This window comes from Melanaphis sacchari, unplaced genomic scaffold (assembly GCF_002803265.2).
Source record: "Melanaphis sacchari strain LSU unplaced genomic scaffold, SCAv2.0 Contig7_pilon_pilon, whole genome shotgun sequence".
In the NCBI taxonomy this organism is placed as follows: domain Eukaryota; kingdom Metazoa; phylum Arthropoda; class Insecta; order Hemiptera; family Aphididae; genus Melanaphis; species Melanaphis sacchari.
In genome coordinates this window covers 7,427,965-7,447,926 of record NW_020271560.1, presented here as the reverse complement: position 1 = coordinate 7,447,926, position 19,962 = coordinate 7,427,965, and the positions used below count along the sequence as shown (strand labels likewise).

At 23.8% G+C, this 19,962-nt stretch overlaps 4 protein-coding genes across 5 annotated transcripts; 2 read left to right on the top strand and 2 right to left on the bottom strand.

The window, feature by feature from the left end:
* Positions 1 to 746: 746 nt before the first annotated feature.
* LOC112601673 (ras-related C3 botulinum toxin substrate 1) lies at positions 747 to 2,206 on the bottom strand. Its single transcript, XM_025349406.1, has 4 exons — positions 1,823 to 2,206; positions 1,633 to 1,747; positions 1,293 to 1,571; positions 747 to 1,216 (listed from the first exon to the last, which is right to left on the bottom strand). The coding sequence occupies exons 1-4, from the start codon at positions 1,936 to 1,938 to the stop codon at positions 1,139 to 1,141; spliced, it is 588 nt and encodes a 195-aa protein (XP_025205191.1). The 5' UTR covers positions 1,939 to 2,206; the 3' UTR covers positions 747 to 1,138.
* A 2,353-nt stretch (positions 2,207 to 4,559) lies between these two features.
* On the bottom strand, positions 4,560 to 6,513 carry LOC112601672 (ADP-ribosylation factor-like protein 2). Its single transcript, XM_025349405.1, has 5 exons — positions 6,254 to 6,513; positions 5,863 to 5,973; positions 5,539 to 5,701; positions 4,826 to 4,906; positions 4,560 to 4,739 (listed from the first exon to the last, which is right to left on the bottom strand). The coding sequence occupies exons 1-5, from the start codon at positions 6,316 to 6,318 to the stop codon at positions 4,605 to 4,607; spliced, it is 555 nt and encodes a 184-aa protein (XP_025205190.1). The 5' UTR covers positions 6,319 to 6,513; the 3' UTR covers positions 4,560 to 4,604.
* Positions 6,514 to 6,624: 111 nt separating this feature from the next.
* LOC112601671 (vacuolar protein-sorting-associated protein 36) lies at positions 6,625 to 8,077 on the top strand. Its single transcript, XM_025349404.1, has one exon. It carries the CDS (start codon positions 6,912 to 6,914, stop codon positions 8,034 to 8,036), a length of 1,125 nt encoding a protein of 374 aa, XP_025205189.1. The 5' UTR covers positions 6,625 to 6,911; the 3' UTR covers positions 8,037 to 8,077.
* Positions 8,078 to 8,805: 728 nt separating this feature from the next.
* On the top strand, positions 8,806 to 13,085 carry LOC112601670 (kynurenine formamidase). 2 transcript variants are annotated; one of them, XM_025349402.1, is made up of 7 exons: positions 8,806 to 8,930; positions 9,005 to 9,101; positions 9,174 to 9,413; positions 10,468 to 10,537; positions 10,746 to 10,913; positions 11,195 to 11,342; positions 12,769 to 13,083. In XM_025349402.1, the coding sequence occupies exons 1-7, from the start codon at positions 8,919 to 8,921 to the stop codon at positions 12,898 to 12,900; spliced, it is 867 nt and encodes a 288-aa protein (XP_025205187.1). In that variant the 5' UTR covers positions 8,806 to 8,918; the 3' UTR covers positions 12,901 to 13,083. The 2 variants fall into 2 exon arrangements, with proteins under 2 accessions (XP_025205187.1, XP_025205188.1); XM_025349403.1 differs by lacking the exon at positions 10,746 to 10,913 and having other exon boundaries at positions 12,769 to 13,085.
* Positions 13,086 to 19,962: the final 6,877 nt, after the last annotated feature.

The following is a 19,962-nucleotide window of genomic DNA, read 5'->3' as shown; positions in this document are numbered from 1 at the left end:
TTTTATTCATTATCTTCATGATTTAATTATTAACTAGTTTAAGCTATTTGGCTCATTAAATATGTACACTATCAGTAAAATCGTCTATTGAGTTATTATCAAAATTATAACATTTAGATATTTAAATTAATTTATTAGTTTTTTTCTTACTTAATATGATACATATTTTAATAAAAATGATAAATAGTTATTATTATTATTTTATATGTATTATGCAATTACATTTTAGGTATATATGTTTCATACTTCTCATTTTTTTTTTAGACATAAAATTTATTTTACCTACAATAAATTGTTACAATTAACACATTAAAATAATTTGCTATTTTTCTTATCAATTACTATAACTTAAACTATCATAGATTAATTTTTTAAAGCTCTTCTTGTTAAATATCAAGGAAAATAAAAAATGTATAATAAAATTGTATACTTGCTTACCTTATACAATAAAAAATAAAAAATGTAATTCGTTTAGTAACACAAATTTATTTTATTTAAATTAAAAAATTCAATTTATAATAATTATAATATGAAACATGACAATTGTTTTAATTGAATTTATGACAATAATGTTGACCAGTCAAATCTTTTACAACCTCTAATCTAAGCTGCCAATTTGTTGTTGCATTAATTACAAAAATGTTGCATGACTAGATGTAAATAACTAAATAATAGAGATTCATGTACTTTATTTTTACAAAAAATTATTTTTGAGCAAAATAATAGATAAAAAAAAATCTATAATAAGCCTAATGTTAATAGTGCAATGAATAAAATAATAATTAATGAGAATAAATTTAAAATATAAAAAAAGGCACTACATTGTCAACCGAGGAAGACTTTTATTAATTTTGTACTGTTTATAATAAATGTAAAGTCATGCGTGGCAATGGAAAAGTAAAATGCTTATTTTTTTAAAAGTATAAAATTAACCATTTAAACATATCTTTGGTAAACAATAATATTTAACTAAATGGCACTGATTTTGGTCTTGGATTTCAAGCTAACATAGAATTAATGCCAAATAGATTTGAATAAATGATTCGTAAATTAAAAAATTAAGAATGAAGTGTCTGAACAACCCTTTTAAATTTTTATACAGAGGTAGGAATATAGCTGCTTTCTTCAGTCTATCATACTAAGCTATAATGCATTTCCTTTGCTGGTGCTTAAGTGGTACTGGTCGTAAAACAGCTCTTACAGCTTCATCAAATACCTTGAGGATTCACAATAATAATTTTAATATCATAAAATAATTAACTTCATCAGAAACTACAAATTATTTTACTTACCAGTTTTAATCCTCTTTGAGTCAATGCGGAACATTCGAGATATTTTACAGCTCTTATTTTATTGGCCAACTTTTGTCCTTGTTCACGTTTGATTGGGGACAGTCCTTGTTCAGATAAAACATTTAACGTTTCTTTGTCTTCTCTTAAATCTATTTTTGTACCAACTAAAATCATAGGAGCATCTGGACAGTGATGCTTAATTTCAGGATACCATTTGGAAACCACATTTTCAAAAGAAGATGGACTAGCAACACTAAAGCAGACCAAAAATACATCCGTCTGAAAAAAAAAAATGAAAACAACAAAAATGAAAACAATAAGTGAAATAACAAATATTAACCTGTGGATAGGAAAGAGGTCTTAGACGATCATAATCTTCTTGACCAGCCGTATCCCATAAACCAAGACTGACGGGAATACTATCAACCACCATGGGTGCAGAGTAGTTATCAAATCTATAGAACGACAACCAATACTTAATAATATTGCTTAGCCAATTGTTTTTAATTATTTGATAGTTTAACACTTACACAGTAGGTACGTATTCCCCTGGAAAGCTGTCAGTAGTATACGATATTAACATACAAGTTTTGCCCACGGTACCATCGCCAACCACTACACACTTGATTGGCCGTCCTGCTGACATATTTTGATCTTAAATATTTTATTTTATTAATTTTCTGTGTTGTCTGTTGAAATCCCAATGCACAATCTGTTTGTATTTCAAAATGGAATATATTATATACATTTACAATTCCGAGAACTCGCCGTATAAAAACCAGGCCTTTAACAATACTTTATCGGTTTAACAGCCACTAAATATAATAGGCATGACCCGTGTCAATTACTTTTAATTAGTTTAATGATTAGCAAATAAAAAATAAATTAAAAAAATTTACTTTACTATTATCATTTGTTATTTATTTATCAACATTGGGAGACGGTTATCATTGTAGAATTGGTTATTGGTTGTATGTTTGAGGTTACACGGGTACAACCACCTAATAGATCAAAATATATTTATGGCTAAAATTAATTTAAAAATTCAAAAATCAGATTTTGAAAAACTTCAATTAGAGTGGCAAACTAAACAATTTTAAATTTGAGACAAGACAAAAAATAAAGAGCCCACTTACCAATAATATTGATTTTTATACAGCAAAAAAAAAAAAACATAGTTATATTTTATTAAATATTTTTCAATTTGTAACATTCATCACACGCCCCATCATTTTAGACTTGAGGTAATTGCCTCAAAAATATTAATTAGCTCATCACTGATTCTATAATATTGAAGAAAAAAATAGAATGGTACGCTTAGTGAACTACTCTGTCTATACTTTAATTTAAGCCTTCTTAATAATCGATTCTTTGTCAGTAAATATTTTAAAATAGGACATAAACCGTAAACATCTAACAAGTTTAAAGAACTAAAGGTCAATAATAGATTATAGATGTACTGAGTTTGTTACAGACTTCCCCAATAGATTACACTTTTGACATACAAATAAATAAATAAACAAATTCAAAAGATTTCCATTATGATGGAAATAAAATATAATTTCAGCGGAGCATTTCTATTTTCTATATTAATCCTTCTTCAAGATAAGTGCCAGTATTAGGATTTACGAGGCACCCAGTCAATTTTCAAAACATACTAAAAATTATTTTACAGTTGTACTTTTTTTTATATTATTTATTTCTACGCATAGGTATAAATGATATAATATAAAAATGTTTATACTAAAAATATCATAAATTCTTATTCTTGATAGATAATTAATTATTATTAGTAAATGTGGGTTGTACAAAACTGAGTAATTCATAAAAAAAAACGCAGGTAACTAGTTGCGAGGACTCTGTACATTCTTGTCACGCCGGCACTGTTCAAGATAACAGAATATTCATTATATTATAAAAACATTGAATACTTTTGATTTTTTTCTCCTGTCTAAAAAAGCTTCAGATTCCCATTTTTTTTTTTTTTTATTACTATTTAATTTTTAGGAATAAAAATCGAGTAAAATATTAAGAATTACCAAAGTCCCCGTTTTGAATATAACATCATTAGTCTCAACTCTCAATAATTATGTATTTTGGATGGCCAAATATCTTAGAATTAAACTTCAAAATGTATGTTAACATTATATCTTTTACTAAACATTCTAATAGAAACCATTATAGTTTTGATAAATAATAATATAATAAAGTTGAGATTACTTAATTAAATGACAAAATCTATTATTAAGTTATTTTTCAAGCTTGGCGATGACGATATTAAAGAAAAATTCATTCATTTTAAGTTATATGTTTTGACGTTTTATTATTTTTAAATGTGTAAGTACACAGACATCATAAATCATAATACTCATAATCGGCATAATCCAGTAACTGATCTAACCCTGGAAATCATAATATTATAATTTTTAATAAAATTGATTACAAGGCATTTTAGACGCAACTAAACATACAGAAATACATCATTCTTATTATTCGACTGCAATGACGTATATTTACAGAACCTTCTACTATAGTATTAAAATATGATTGTATCAACTATCAATGTCATCGTTTTCTCATCCTATTTGAAAAAAATTTTAATTATATAAAGTTCCGTTTGATTATAAGAGATTTTAAAAAAGATGATCTCATAAAATGTTATAGGTAAGTGAACTTTAATTAGGTATTTTTAAAATTTTTCTTTCAAAAACTGTTAGTTATTTAAATATAACAAATAATTCTATAAAATAAAATATTATTTTTGTAAAAGTATTTATTGGAATACTATTATTAATAAACACATTTTTACTTTTCTTAAAGTGTACCTTAAAGTCTTACCCAGATTCCAAAATTAAACTATGTATCTTTTATTCTGTTCACTGTATATAGCCATACAGGATAATATTAATGCACAATATTATACAAAAAAAAAAACTTATATTATATAAATAGTAGTTTTATTATACCATAAATCATCATATTATTTAGTTCATTCTTAATTTATAAGAATGTTAAATAAAATATTTTAAAATTTACAATTTAAGCTTAAATAACAAGTATGAAAAAATAAATATTTAATAATATAATAAAAACACAATAAGTTTACTATAAAGTTAGTATACTATTTTGTAAAATATAAAATTAAAATTAAAAATATTTATTGTATTATGGATATTAATTAATTATTAATTTATTATGTTTATGTAGGATTATTTTATAAGTGATGAAAATAATACAGATACTTATTAAAGGAATATTAAAACTCAATTTAGTGTATACAAAAAGTTTTTAATTTTAATTTTTAAAACATTTTTAGTCAAGTGTGAATATTCTAGCAGAGATATCACTAACCATCCAATTTATGCCTTCCAACAAGTTCTCCCCAGTATATGCACTACAATGTATTATTTTCCAATGATGAGTTTTAATTCGATCTAATTGCAACACCTAAAATTTAATAATAAAATATAATATATAAATTGATTACTTATCGTAAATAATACATTTTATGAGTTATATTTTTAAAATTATACCTCTTTTATTTCTTCTGGTGATAAAGCACCTGGTAAATCTTGTTTATTAGCAAATATCAATAAAGTAGCTCCAGCCAATCTCTGAAAATATATTTTATATAAATCTAATAAACCAGTAATTCATTCATATTTAAACATAGCTCATCAATGGCTAACACAAAAAAATTAGGATGATACTTATTATGGTATTTTGAAAAAATATCTTATAATTTTTAAATTGTTATTAATTAAGGTGTTTGGCAAATTTAAGTACCGATATTTCCTGTCTCTGCTTTTCACACATGCAAGATAGTAAAAATTACTCATTTAGCAACTACCAATAAAGATTCTATAAATAACATCATATTCAGTTTCAAGACTATATAAGATTGGAAAGGTAAATTTTTTGAATTGAACATTTTGAAAACTTTATTTATTGTGTTAAAAATAATTAAAATTAAAAAAAAATGTCCAAATGATCTTATGTACACTTCACACTGATTTAAAATCTCTGACTATAATCTTTACTGCTTTACTACATCAATCGTTTTGAAGGAAACAAAATGGATATCTTTTACTTTTTACTATGCTTCACATATGGAAAAGGAGATAAAAATGTTAGGACCTAATCCTCTTAATGGTACGTTATTGTTTTTTGTAGTTTCTGATATTTTGGTAAAACCATCAAAATCTTCTAATTTATATTCATGCCTATATATTATATTTTAAAATACCTCTTCTTCAATTAAACTATGTAATTCATTAGTACAATCACTCAGTCTTCTCTTGTCAGCACTGTCAACAACCCATATAAGGCCATCAGTACTTTCAAAATAATTACGCCAATATGATCGCAATGACTTTTGACCACCAACATCCCATACATTTAGTTTGTAACTGAAAAAAATATGGTGATTAACATAATAAAAAAAATAAGAGTATAATTGTTATCTGTAAATTTATTATTTAGTGAATACTATGAATAATATATCGTTTTAATGTCCCTAGAAATTTAGATTAAAAAATAAATATTTAATATTAATTATTTGATAAGTTACCTTTTATGATCTAATGTTTTAATGTTAAAACCCAAGGTTGGCTCAATTGTATTAGTTGGCTCTCCATTGTATTTTTTTAATATAGTTGTTTTTCCAGCATTATCTAAACCTCTGATTTGGTAAGAATATTAAGGATAAATAATCAAGTCTATTTAATTTTTGAAATATTAAATTGTTTATAAAATTTATAATTACTTTATAAATTATTATAATTTATGAATCAACATAAACCTATAAACTTATCACATATTATTAATTACTTAAAGTAGCAGCCAGTTAGGACTTATATTGTAATAAGTACATTTGATAAGTTAATAATTTTGGTTAATTCAATAAATGGTCGATGGCTGTAATAGGTAATTAATTATACACACGTTTTAAAAAAGGATACAAAATTAAGATTCTCATCTCTTTTTCTTTCTGCTTCATTTTCTTCAAAACTGTCATCAGTCCCATTTTGCACAAAATTATAAAATATATTTAAAGCTCTATATGTTTGTTAATCTCTATATTATATTAATTTGTACATGCATCCGTCAGTTGTAATATTAAGTTATTTTAAACCAAAAAATGAGTATTTTTATAGATATTAGAGAATGAGAATAAGTTTACAAATTACGATATTGTGCCCATATCGGCCATATAAAAGACTAAATAATGATTAAAATGATAACCCAGTAACTGCTAAGTAGTTAGTCTCAAAACCTGAATCAGCTTATCACTTATCAGTCTTATCATATTTTATGATATTTTCATTACTCAGTTTTTATTTTGACAGATATGATGTCAGATGATTAAATCTTGTCAATTTCAAAATTTCTATCACAAAAATGAAATATTAATCGATCGACCATCATCGACTCCAAACTTGTGTAAAAGTAAAATTGTGTACTGTTAACTGAACACCAGTGTGAAATATGAATTTTGAAATTTAAGTATAAAATTATTGTTTTAAGTGTTTTATAATTCGATCACATAAAGGCCTATCGGGTTTATAAAAATAATCTCATTTAAATACTTTTTAAAATTATTTAATTTATATATTCAATATGGACCGATTCGAATATGCTAGGCCTGATCCAGCCGAGACTGTTTTATGGCGTCATAGCAATATTACTTTGTACGATGGCAATTACAAAACTTCGTTTCATCGTGGTAATATCATCTTAACAGCCACACGTCTTTATTGGATGTCTGGCGATGCGTGGTTGTCGTTACAGCTTCGGTACATAGTATATATTGAATCTACAGTTACTGACACTTTATTTGGTTCGAAAACTAAAACCATTCTTGTTCATTTATTACCCTCTGATAATGAAAATCCAGGCCCTGTGTCTTGTGCCAAAGGCGAATATATCAAACTTGATTTTAAGGATAAAATTCCGGATGGTTTTTTTGATATATTTCAGAAGACTGTTGAAGAAAAAAAGTGGTCTATTAACAAGACTGTTAATCGACAAATTCGAACAGGAATTGGAGGGATTGAAAAAAATATTTATGAAAAACAAAAAGCATCTGATATTAGTATAACAGATGCTTTTAAAGACTTAGACAGACTTATGGTTACAGCTAAAGATATGGTAGCATTAAGTAAAAATATTTCTGAAAAAATTAAAGAAAAACAAGGAGGTATTAGTGATGATGAAACAGTGCGTTTCAAGTCTTATCTTTTAGGTCTTGGTGTTGATGACCCAGTTACTAGATCATCATTCACTGATTCAAATGCATATTATACAACACTATGTAAAGAAATAATCAAAATTATTCATATTTCATTAGAAGAAGTTGGTGGTACAATGGCTCTCGCAGAGGTTTATTGTCGGGTAAATAGGGCTAGAGGATTAGATCTTTTATCACCTGAAGATTTAATGCATGCATGTTATATGATGAATACTGATCAATCATCGCCTGTTAAACTAAGAAAATTTGACAGTGGAGTATTAGCTTTACAGTCATCTTTATGTGACGAATCTGTTGTATTGAAAAAAACTGTTGAAGCATTACAAAAAAACGGATCATTAAGTGCTCAAGAATTGTCAACATTAATTGGAGTACCAGTTGTATTAGCTAAAGAGTATTTGTTATCTGCTGAAAAACATGGCAAGTCATGTCGAGATGAAAGTATTGAAGGTTTAAGATTTTATCTTAATAAATTTGTAGATGAAAACATGTAAAATAATAATTTCTAAAAATTGTTGATCAATAATAATATATTTTTAATAATACCCTAAGATTATAAATATTTTTTAATTTATACTATATATTATATATATATATCTTTTTTTTACAATTAATTTAAGATTAAATATTTATATTCGATATAAACAACTTAATGCGTGAAAAAAAAAATGAGACTGTTAAAATAAAAATTATTAGAGAATAGATATAGTTAATACATTTAATCTTTAGTATTTTATTATATTTTAATTAATTATTAATTTAATAAAATTGTTAAATATACCTACCTATGTATCTGTAATAAAATATAAATTACAGATAAAAATATTTCTTGGTGTTTTTTTTTTCAATAATAAATAATATAGTTAATTACAAACTAATTACTAAAATTATTTCAATGTCTTAATAATAAATTGATGATTACTATTATATTATTGACTTTATCACTTGGTGGTAACATAAAATAATATTGAATCTCAAATTATTTATTTGCTCACAAAAGCATTTGATTGTTTATTTAATAAATTATAAAATTATTTAATCGATTACATAATATATATAATTGGATATATTTTTTTTTTTTTGAGTATTAAATTACCTACTGAAATATAATACCTAATATTTATAACCAGTATTTGATCTATATTATTTTCATGATATAAGTTTTCAAATATTATTTACCATATGTCCATATACCTAATACAGTAATGTGCAATAGCATTACTATTATACATTGGTAATCATTATGTAATAGTATCGTACATATTTAATGTTGTGACTTATACTATTGTCTAATTATAAAACTTTTAAAGACAACTAGTGGATATACAATATTAGTCTGGGATTATAATAGATAAAAATTAAGAATCTAAAACCAAATGGATAGAAAAGTACTTTAAATTTACTTTATAATATAATTTACAAGTAAAATATAAAATGTTTTGTTTTATTTTTATTTTGTTAGACTAAAAGTAATGAAGATCTATACACACCAAGTTTATGGTGTAAACGGATGGATCCAAATACAGTGGTCAATAAACATATTGAAATAGTTCAGTTAAGTAAGTTTAACTAAGCACTAATAAAAATATATAAAAACAGATATTTATATAATTTGGTTTAAATATATTTAGTAAGTGAAAAAATTAAGAAATCTAGGTATAGTATATCAACAAATATTAGATATGGATCTGGTGATCAACAACTATTAGATGTTTATGAAGATGAACTGACTTCTTTGGATTATACTTTTGTTTATATTCATGGAGGGTATTGGCAAGACTTAAACAAAGACATTTCTGCCTACTGTGTAGAACCATTGGTAAATGCTGGAATTCGAGTAGTTATTCCTGGCTATGATCTAGCACCAAAAGGTACATATTATCATCCATTCATTTATTTTAGAATTAAAAAAAAAAAAATAGTTAACAACTAGATAACCACTCTACTATATAGTACCTAGATGTCGAGTGTTCCTAATAAATAATAATACTCGTAAATCATTGCATACAAAAAATGACTTTCTAACCTAGTCTTTATTACAAAGTAAGTAATAACTAGTAACTTTATTTTATGTGATTTACTTTTATTACTATTATTGGCATTTATTTTATTAGTAGTAATACAGTAGGTTTAATTAGTTACTGACATTAACTTTTAAGTCAGTGCTGACTTACTGTGGAACACTATGAATAGTTTTGTGGTATAAAATAGTAACAGATTAAAATTAATCTAAATATTTTGAAAATGTCATTGTGTATTTAAAATATAATATATACAAACGTTATTAGGTCCCCACGAATAACAATATTTTTAAATTACAATAAAATTACTAGAATCCTAATTCTTTGTTTAAATTGGATTTATCTAATTTTGTCCAAATTTAAAAATTATGTCTATAAAAAAAAATTGTATATATACTTTTTTTTAGACTTATTAAATCCTATATTATTTTTTAAGTTTCAATAGGAACTATTTATAAAGAACATAGTATTATATTTTCATGCAAATAAAAATTAAAAAATGTCAATAATTTAAAATATATACATATCAATAAATAGCTAGCATAAGATCCACAAAATATTTAAAAAAATCTTGTCTAGTAAATGCAAATATGAATATTTTAATTCTGTAGAAAACTTGTTTTGCATAAAAATTTCTCAGTTACCTATTTATTTTGTTTTTAATAGTTATTTTTAAAAATACTGGGAGTTTTTACTTTTAATCCCCAACTAAGGTTGGTACTAGATCCAATTTTTCAATAAACCATGTTCAAAATGAAATATAAGATCAAAGCACTTTTACTGCATCAAAAGGTAACAACACACAAAAATAAGATAATTTATTATAGAATCAATACATTCATCATTTTGCACAGAATTTAAAAAGCCACTAGTTTAACATACTTAAAAATATTTTTTGTTTTAGTAACTCTGCATAATATAGTTGAAGAAATTCATCAACTGTTATCATATTTAAAAGATTGTTTAAAATACAAGTAAGCTAAAATAATAATATTATACTAATTTATATTTAAAATTATATGCGATTCAGCAATTTAAATATTTTACATAAATATACTTAAGTATAATTATTGATATTAATTACTAATAATAATTCAAATTAGATACCTATCAATTGTTTTAGTATAATGATATAATTGTGAATAATGTATAATAATAAACATAATTATTGTTTACAACCAGAAATATTTGGTTAGGAGGGCATTCAGCAGGTGCTCATTTAGCTGCATCTATGATACATTCTGAAGTAAATGAAAATATTGGTGTTAAAGGATTTATACTCATCAGTGGTATATTTGATCTTAATCCATTATTGGAGACTTCTATCAATAAACCACTGAAGCTTAACAAGTATTATACCTATTTTAGTAATTGTAACTCTATATTAGTGAATTAATTGTGTAATTTAAAAGAGTATAAATAATAATAAGCAACTTACCATCACAAAATAAATTATAGTTGAGTTGGTATTTTTCTTATGTTATTACTGTTATTAGATATTCCTAAAACATATATTGATCCAGCATTTGGGTGCTGTGGCCGACTTAAAAATAATATCCTTTGTACAATTAATAACCAATTTTTTTGCAAGTTTAAAATCACGTTTAAAAAATTTTATTATTTTTTTTCAGAGAAACTTGTCTACAATTAAGTCCACTAAATAGTTTATGTGGACTTGATTTTACAAATTTTATGTCACAAGTTCACGTAAAAGTTCTTGTAGTTTATGCAGAAAATGATTCTCCAGCTTTCCATTTTCAATCAAAGCAGTTTACTAAAGTTAGTTACATTTATTTTACTCTTTGTTATCATAGTATCATTGACTATAAATATTACATTTTTATTTTAGTAACAAACAAATCAGAACTATTACCACTTAATTACCTTTTTTTTTTTCTTATGATATCGAGGACTGGAGGAGGAACCATGGTACCAGTACTTCTCCTCCAGCCCCAACCACTTAATTACCTATACCTATTTATTTTTATTATTTGAAACTTGAAAGTACTGTTAAAATTATAATACAATAAGTATATACATATATAATATAGCAAATTTATACTAAAAACTAATAACTGGTTTAATAAGCAATATTATTCAACATTTATCAGTATAACACATAGTAGGTTCAATTTAATTAATAAATATAATTTATTATGTATAAAAAGAAATACATTTTTAAAAACCAGTAGGTATATAGGTCTCAGGTCAATTAGTATCTTTCAAATCCATTTTTGTTATAACTTATAAATAATTGAGTTAATTATGTACAATATACCTTATTATTCATTTAAATTACTTATTTTAATATTGGGACTATTTATACAATAAATTTGAATAGATATAATTAATAATAATAGACTTTAAAATTATTTATAGCTAGTAAGTTTAGTACGCTTTTGTAGGTAGGTAGTCTTAGTGTCATTAATTAGTAATTACCAATTATTATTTATTATAGTAAATCTCATATTAGACCTTTCACGGCAAGTTTAATTATTTAAAATAAAATTGTATTATTAATACTTTTATTTACGTGTAAATATTTTTATTTCTCATAAATCATGGCTAATAGATATATAATTTAAATATTTAATAACTTAACATTATAGATTCATATAATCAATTATCTATAGTTAGCTTGCTAAATTAATGTCCTAATATGAAATCACCTGTCATATATTATTGAAAATCAAGTTTTGATAAAAATAAAAAATAATGTAGATAGGTAAATACTGCAATTCAATGGATGCTGTGCTATATATATATATTTTATATCTATTTTGTTTTTTATAACAAGTATCCAAATGATACCTATAAACAATATTAACATATAACATAAGTAGTCAATGGTGGCTATCCTATGGTTTATATGTTGCTTCAGAAACACAAATACCATTTGGCGCTAGTGTGGGTGGTTGGACTTCACACTGAAGTTTCAAAGTAACTGAATAACAGTATTTAATTATAAGTTATATTAACTATACATCTCTACATGATATTTAACTATTAGGCATAAAAATATAAGGATCAATATATGAATATTTTTACTATTTTGAAAAACAAGCCCAATAAGTTTCAAGTCTATACTATACTATTTAAATTAATAAATTAATATAAAGTGTATGATACTATATGTCATTAACAAGTATATAGAAGTAAATATGTAAACTGTATACCTATATATATATTTTTTTATGTATTATAGTTTTTGGACAAACTTGGTTTAGAAGTAACAGAAGAAAGAATAAATGGAGTAGATCATTTTGACATTGTAGAGAATCTTGCAAACAAAGACTATTCTCTTACAAAAACAATTATTAATTTTATTCTGAACTAACACAACACTGCCATGTCAATGAAGTAAATTAGTATTATTATACAGGTAGCTCCTATGTATTTATGTATACCTATTATAAATAATCTAAAATTATATGATTTATACAAGACATAAAGATGTATCAATCAATATATTCAATATTATTATCTACCTATGTATTTAATTTATACTGCTTAGCCATAATATAGGTACCTCTAATACTCATGATATTTTACAAAGTAAAAATTGATTTAATTGTAGCTTCTGACGGTAATAAACCCTACTTAAAACCATCGTAGTAAAAAATTATTATAAATTGTTTAGTCATTTATTTTTTATACTATCAACATTCAACACTTAACATTATAATCATCGTCATTCAGTGAGTCACTATTTTTCTTTATAATTTTCTGTTATATTGACAATTTAGCATGTCTGCATTGCTGCTAAACGATAAAGTTGAATTAAATGTTTAAATTGTTTTGTTATAAGATTAAGACATAATAAAATGCACAGTAAAATTAGTGTAACTTCGTAAAATTATCAGACAAACACTTATATAATACCTATCAAACCCATTATTTTTGTATTATATTTTCAAAACAATTAACTGAATTAATAAGAATAAAATAATAAATTGATATACCAGGTAAAAATGAAAATGTTATTTTATTTAAAGCATAAAAAAATAAATAAAAACTTACAGTTTAAAAGATTATCAAATAATTAAAAAATATAAGCATGTTGTTCAATTAAATTTTACAACAGTAAAATACATTTCATATTATAGTTCAGTATTGCATGATAATTAAATGGCAAGAAATGATTAAATAATAATAATTAATAATATGATAATAAGTAATAGTTATAAAATAATAAAATAGAAGAGAAAAGAAAATTAGAGTAATTTACATAAGCTGAACAATTTAGAAAAAATTTTGAGCACATGCTTTCTATATTATACTTATCATAAATATTTGTGTATATCTAATTAATTAAAATTTAAAATTAATAATAAAAAAACTATATGACTAGGGAACGCCATTTTTACTTATTTTTATATTTCCATGATGTGATCTGAGATTGCCGAAAACTCTGGGGGACTTGCATATGTTCTGAAATACAAAAAACAATTAAATTATAGAATATTAATAATTATTGTCCAAAATTTTTAACTATTGTATGCTAATGGACGATGGTTTAATCTAATAAAAATTTAAAAAAATGATTGGTGATTGCATATAACTAAGGGAAATTTTAAATTATTTTTTATTATTTTACAGAGAGATTTTTTTATTGAATAATACTCAATATTTCAAAATCTATTTATGTTTTTACATAATATTTAGTTGAAATAAAACAACACTTTAAAAAAAAAACATTATGTTTTTTCATCATTATAAGTTTTTTACTTTTTAATGAAAATATACATTTTTAATTTCATATTTTGAATCTGAATATTTTTTGGAGTACTTGTTGTGTACAAATTTAAATTCGGCTAAGTATTTTATGAGTAAAAAGTATTTAAAGTTATAACCATTGATAATAAATACTATTTATCTATATATAACCAATGGTATGGTGACTGAAATTTTTTCCGAGACAAAGAAAAATATACCAAGAACCCACTCATCACTATATACGCAAAAATAATGGTTGGGGACGGGGACTAACATAAATTTATATAACTAATGCATAATAATATGATACAACTAATTATATTTCAGATCAGTATTGATTACTTATTGATTATTACATTAAATTTAAAATTAGAAGACCAAACGACCACCACCCTACTCATTATTTAAGACATTTTTAGAGGCAATAGTCATTTGCCACGTCACTATATAATATAATGCTGTAACTCATAAACTACTCATTTTATTTTTAAATTTTATACATCGAAATACTCCGATAAATATTCTAATTCAGAATATGAAATTAAAAATGTATGTCATCAATGTTATCATTCAAAAAAGTAAAAAACTTTTAAAAATACATTTGTTTAATTTTGACTGGAAATTATATGTATAAAAAAAATATTCAAAAAACATAATGAGATAATAGATGTTTAAATAATAACTGTTGTCTGATAAAAAAAAAAAAAAAAAACACCAAATATATACTAATTTAATATTTTTATAATTAATAAAGGCGTATAGTATTTTCATAAAATACAAGGATATTCTACTTGAAATTCTTGTTAAATTTGTTTTCGTATTTTAAGTAGGTGACTGATTACATACCTCTTATTATGCAGGGTTTACAAAATGCTACCAATAATAAACATTTTTTTAAACGTTCAAAATTCTTGTAAAAAAAAATACAAATGTTTTAAGAAATGTTTAATTAAAAAAAAATGTATAACTTTTTTAGTTTACTTAATAAAAGTTAAACCTTAAAATCGCACACTATAAATTGTGATACCTAATATTTAATATTATCATTATGAAAAAATAATTCATGAACATTGAATGTTGTTAACAAAATGTATTTTATGATCACAGATTCGCAGATCATATTTAAAAGTTAAAACTAACCCATTAATGTCCTCCCTTTTATCGATTGTAATTGAATTTATTGATATAAATCAAATCAATTTTATCTATCACTGGAATATAGTGTTCAAACACTATAAACCTTCTTGTAAGTTTTTCACTAAAAATGAAATTTTTTTCATAAATTATAAACAATGTACACTTTAATATAAATCATCCTACGCTGAATTAAATATAAATATTATTCTTGTCTTGATAACTTAAATAACTAATAACTAATAAGTAATAAGTAATGACTAATGACTTATTTTATCGATATTATATTATATTTATTATTTACATAGTACTTAATGGTATTTTAAATAGTAATTTATAATTACTATAATATAATAATCAATGATAATATAGTTGATGATTTTATTTTTTTATATACCTATTGTTAGAATTAGTTTTATATAATATAATAAATATTTTGGCGTGATTAGTTTTTTATATTGTTCATTAACAATGACAGATTTCATAAATGTCATCGCCGGTATACTATGGACACCTAATAACTAAAGGTATAGTAACCTACATTTAAGTTCTATTTAAATATAATATTAATTGAATACTTTTAAATGTAATTATACGTCTATACGGCTCATTAGTTATTACAATTCTTAGTATTTAATGTATCTATATATAATATAATATCCTTTACAACTACGAATAGTTTAAGTAAACTGTGAAATAAAATCCCACTTCTCAGACATACAATATTTCAATATATTATACAAAAGATTATGAAATAAAATTATTAGTTTCTTTAAATATTTAATACGTTAATCCTTCGATGAATTTATTGTTTTTTACTTAATCTCATCCAACCCGAATAATGGTACAACAATCGAGGTTGTTAGGTGGTTTTTACTATTTACACTGTGACCCCAGAATACCTAGGTACTTAAATTTTTTAAATAAATAATTAATATTCTTATTAAGATATTAAAGTATACATTTACTAAATATCGAAATATAATATGACAATTCATGAATTAGGTACGTAAATATACGTCATTAAATCTTCGTAGGATAAAAGGACATACAAATCAAATTACATAAATTTGTTATAAACGTAAATTCTAATCAAAGGGTTAGTATAAAAAGAGATTAAAAATACAATTATTGAATAAAATGGGCGATGAATTAATTATTACACCATTTTTCTTTTTTATATTTTGACTTATCTACTGAGTAAAAAAATTTGGTTATATTTAATTTTCTGCAAACTAGTTTGGTAAAAGGTTTTCTAATTTATAGGACATTTCCTCTGTGCGTTTTTTCTCTGACTCAACGAATACCACCCATATGGTACAATTTTTTCATCACCCGAGTAAATTTTTAATAGTACAAATATTAAATTATACAGCAAATAATTATTAAATACAAATTTATAAAAAAATTATAAATATTATAAATTAATAAATAACTTTTTTTTATCATTATCCATTAATGTTTAAAACATAAAAATATAATTCAAATTAAACGTTATAAAAATTAAAAATTTACTTGTGTAAATATTACAAATAAAAATTAAACAATATTAATTAAAAATCAAAAATTGTAACTTATATTCTTATTTAATGAGATAACTCATCAACTCTAAAAAATTTAAATTATCTTAATTTAAAAAACTTTTTCATAACTTTTTTATTCAATGGGCTTTAATAGTAAATACTAAATAATAATGAAATTTTTGGGGAAGTACCGAAAAAATTTTATGTACATTATTTCAGGAATGAAACGTTCAGTCTCGCTTCAAAGTAAAAAATGAGAAAAGGTATGGGGTAGAGTGGTAGACATCTAAATACCAAAGTTCTTTAAATATTTTTTCCCGGTGTCTACAGTTATGAAATGTTTAAAATAAAAATATAGATTTATTTTATGAAGTTTATTATAATATAACATTATTATTTATTATTTTATGTTATATTAATAAAAGTAAAAGTTTAATATATACATAATACACGTCATTAGATCAATAAAATTTGAAGTCTCTAACATTATCATTACAATAAAAAAAAAAAAAAAAAACGGTGTAACTAAAAATATATTACAACTTATAACTAATTGTATTACTATTATTTTAATTTTAATATTTTGTTTAATTTATTGAAACATTTTATTTTTGATTAATACGGCTATACTCATGTTAGTAAATTGACTTTTACTATTAGCTACGTAAAAACAATTTTAAACAAAAATTGTTTTTTATTAATTTAAAAATATTTATATTTTTCTTGAATATAAATTTATTGCACTTTATTAATAGGTAGTTAATATAACATAGATAATATAGGTATCTATACTAATAAATGGTAAGTATGCCAAAAAATTATAATATGTTGAAGAAAATTATATAAAATTATTCAATAATCTCAACAAATAATGTATATACATAGGATGTAGATAAGTGAGAAACATTTAAATAATTGTACTAATTGTCTTACCTTAAATAAATTGCATTATTAAGCACGGACCGATTGCATACGATTTATTTGTTTTTGAAGTTTTACGTAAGTAATCTCGAGTTTTTGCTTCTTCTTGGCGATTTCTATTTCCTGTTCCTTTTTCTTTAATCTACTAGTCTTAGCCGCCTCGTTGTTCTTTTGCCGCTTTATGTAATAGTCCTGCATGCTATTATTGTTGTTATTGCTGGACGAATTTTTCGACGAATTCATCGTGTAACGGATGGAAAAACGTTCAATTTATCAATCGAATTCGCGGAATGAAAACAAAAAAATGTTGGCAGAAAAAACTTAGTTGACGTAACAATTGTCGTAAGAAAATTCTACTGGAGACGAACGTAGTACTGCACACGAGCGATTTCTATGTAATAATAATATTAAATCGTTGAACTGGAGCTACCCGATGAGGTAGAAGCAGCAGCGCACAAAGCCCACCAACAGACCCGTATAATAGTAACGTCGCACAGGAAATGATGTACATATCGACAAATGTCTTTTTGTCAAACATATTATATTATTCTACTGCAAAATTTTACTATAGATCCAAGCTAATGAGATACTAATAGCTTTGCTCGCTTTAACTACACCTCACCACAAACCCACTCGTAGATCCTGTTTACCTATGTATATTCACATGCAAGCCGTGGGAGATATTATTTGGACAGTAAGTATTTCCGTCAGGTCGATCGTCGGTGTAATTGTTAGTATTGAATGGTGTTGCCCATTAACAATTTAAAAAGACTTTTACAATAATATGGCATTTAAAAAGGTATAGCTTGGATAGGTAGGTGCTTGTATAAATGCTGCTGCAGTTACTACCTATAACAATACGATTTACACATTACCGTTTGCATTGTATTTTGACGAGACCGGAAGCCCGATACTTCAAAATAAAGATCATTAAATATAGCTACAATATAATAGCTATTTAATAATAGCACATTATTTAGTTAATAGTTATTCGTTAAAAGGAATATATTGTGTCGTTTAAAGCTAATAATAATAAATTATATAGGTATTATAAATTATCCATTATATTTCTTCTACGTGTATCCGTTAAATTGAAATAATTTAAGGAAATACGATTTAACGTTTCGTATTTTGTGAAAATATATATTATTATGTTAACTATTTAATAATTACAATTATTATTTACTGCGCATTTTATCTAACTTCGCAAACCTCTACTGAACATTTGAGTGATTTCATACGAATTAAATTGTATCCGCAAACTTATAAAACATTATTTAAAATAAGATATAATATTTATTTAGTTGCTGATTAACGAATTATTCGACATTTTTACAATATCATTTATAATGTATATGATAATAATTATCTATTATAATGATAATCTTAAAATAAAACTTTGTTTAAAACGATGTGTTTTTTAATTTTTATTCAAAACAACTGAAGTATAATTATTACATTTTTTATATTTTTATATTGTATTAGGTATATATAATTATTGTCATACCATGGTATAGCATAGTCATAGTCGTATATATTATAATGTACACCTGTAATTAAAATAAAAAATATTAAAACTAAAGCTTATACAGCTAATATGTATACATACTATTATTTATATTTTAAATTAGGTGGTATTCTATCTATAGAAGTCCGATAAAAACAAGTTAAACGAATAAAAATCCGATAAAAATCTAACATTTATTGTTATATAGTTACGTTATAGTCGTAATATTAGTACGTAGGTACTATTATTTTTTGAATTAACATAAAATGCAAAACTTAGCATTTAACTTTTATACTTTACTTTCTTTATTTGTTTAAATAGGTACATACTAACATACTATAGGTACACCTTTTTATTAAATTTGAACTTGATCAACCCTGCTTTGGGAGTAAATATAGTCTACCTAGAAGGGGAAATGGACCGTACTGAATTGGGGAGGGAGTTAATTGAATGTAGACCTATGCTTACTTAATATGGTACCAAACAGATGAGTTACCTATAGAGGTAAAGTTTAAGTACAAATATAGTTGCTCCCTACACACGTATATATTTGATAAGGTATTAATATTTAATATAATATACCATTTTGATTTTAAAT

What these genes read in the sequence shown, in the direction of transcription:
- LOC112601671 (XM_025349404.1), top strand. Translation starts at nt 6,912, where the DNA reads ATGGACCGATTCGAATATGCTAGGCCTGATCCAGCCGAGACTGTTTTA.
- LOC112601672 (XM_025349405.1), bottom strand. Translation starts at nt 6,318, where the DNA reads ATGGGACTGATGACAGTTTTGAAGAAAATGAAGCAGAAAGAAAAAGAG. An exon ending in GAGATGAGAATCTTAATTTT is followed by an intron (nt 5,974 to 6,253) that starts GTATCCTTTTTT and finishes TTACCAAATCAG; the next exon opens with AGGTTTAGATAATGCTGGAA. An exon ending in ATAGTTTAATTGAAGAAGAG is followed by an intron (nt 4,907 to 5,538) that starts GTATTTTAAAAT and finishes ATATATTTTCAG; the next exon opens with AGATTGGCTGGAGCTACTTT.
- LOC112601670 (XM_025349402.1), top strand. An exon ending in AAACCACTGAAGCTTAACAA is followed by an intron (nt 10,914 to 11,194) that starts GTATTATACCTA and finishes ATTTTTTTTCAG; the next exon opens with AGAAACTTGTCTACAATTAA. An exon ending in AATCAAAGCAGTTTACTAAA is followed by an intron (nt 11,343 to 12,768) that starts GTTAGTTACATT and finishes TATGTATTATAG; the next exon opens with TTTTTGGACAAACTTGGTTT.
- LOC112601673 (XM_025349406.1), bottom strand. Translation starts at nt 1,938, where the DNA reads ATGTCAGCAGGACGGCCAATCAAGTGTGTAGTGGTTGGCGATGGTACC. An exon ending in GGGGAATACGTACCTACTGT is followed by an intron (nt 1,748 to 1,822) that starts GTAAGTGTTAAA and finishes GTCGTTCTATAG; the next exon opens with ATTTGATAACTACTCTGCAC. An exon ending in CTCAAAGAGGATTAAAACTG is followed by an intron (nt 1,217 to 1,292) that starts GTAAGTAAAATA and finishes TGAATCCTCAAG; the next exon opens with GTATTTGATGAAGCTGTAAG.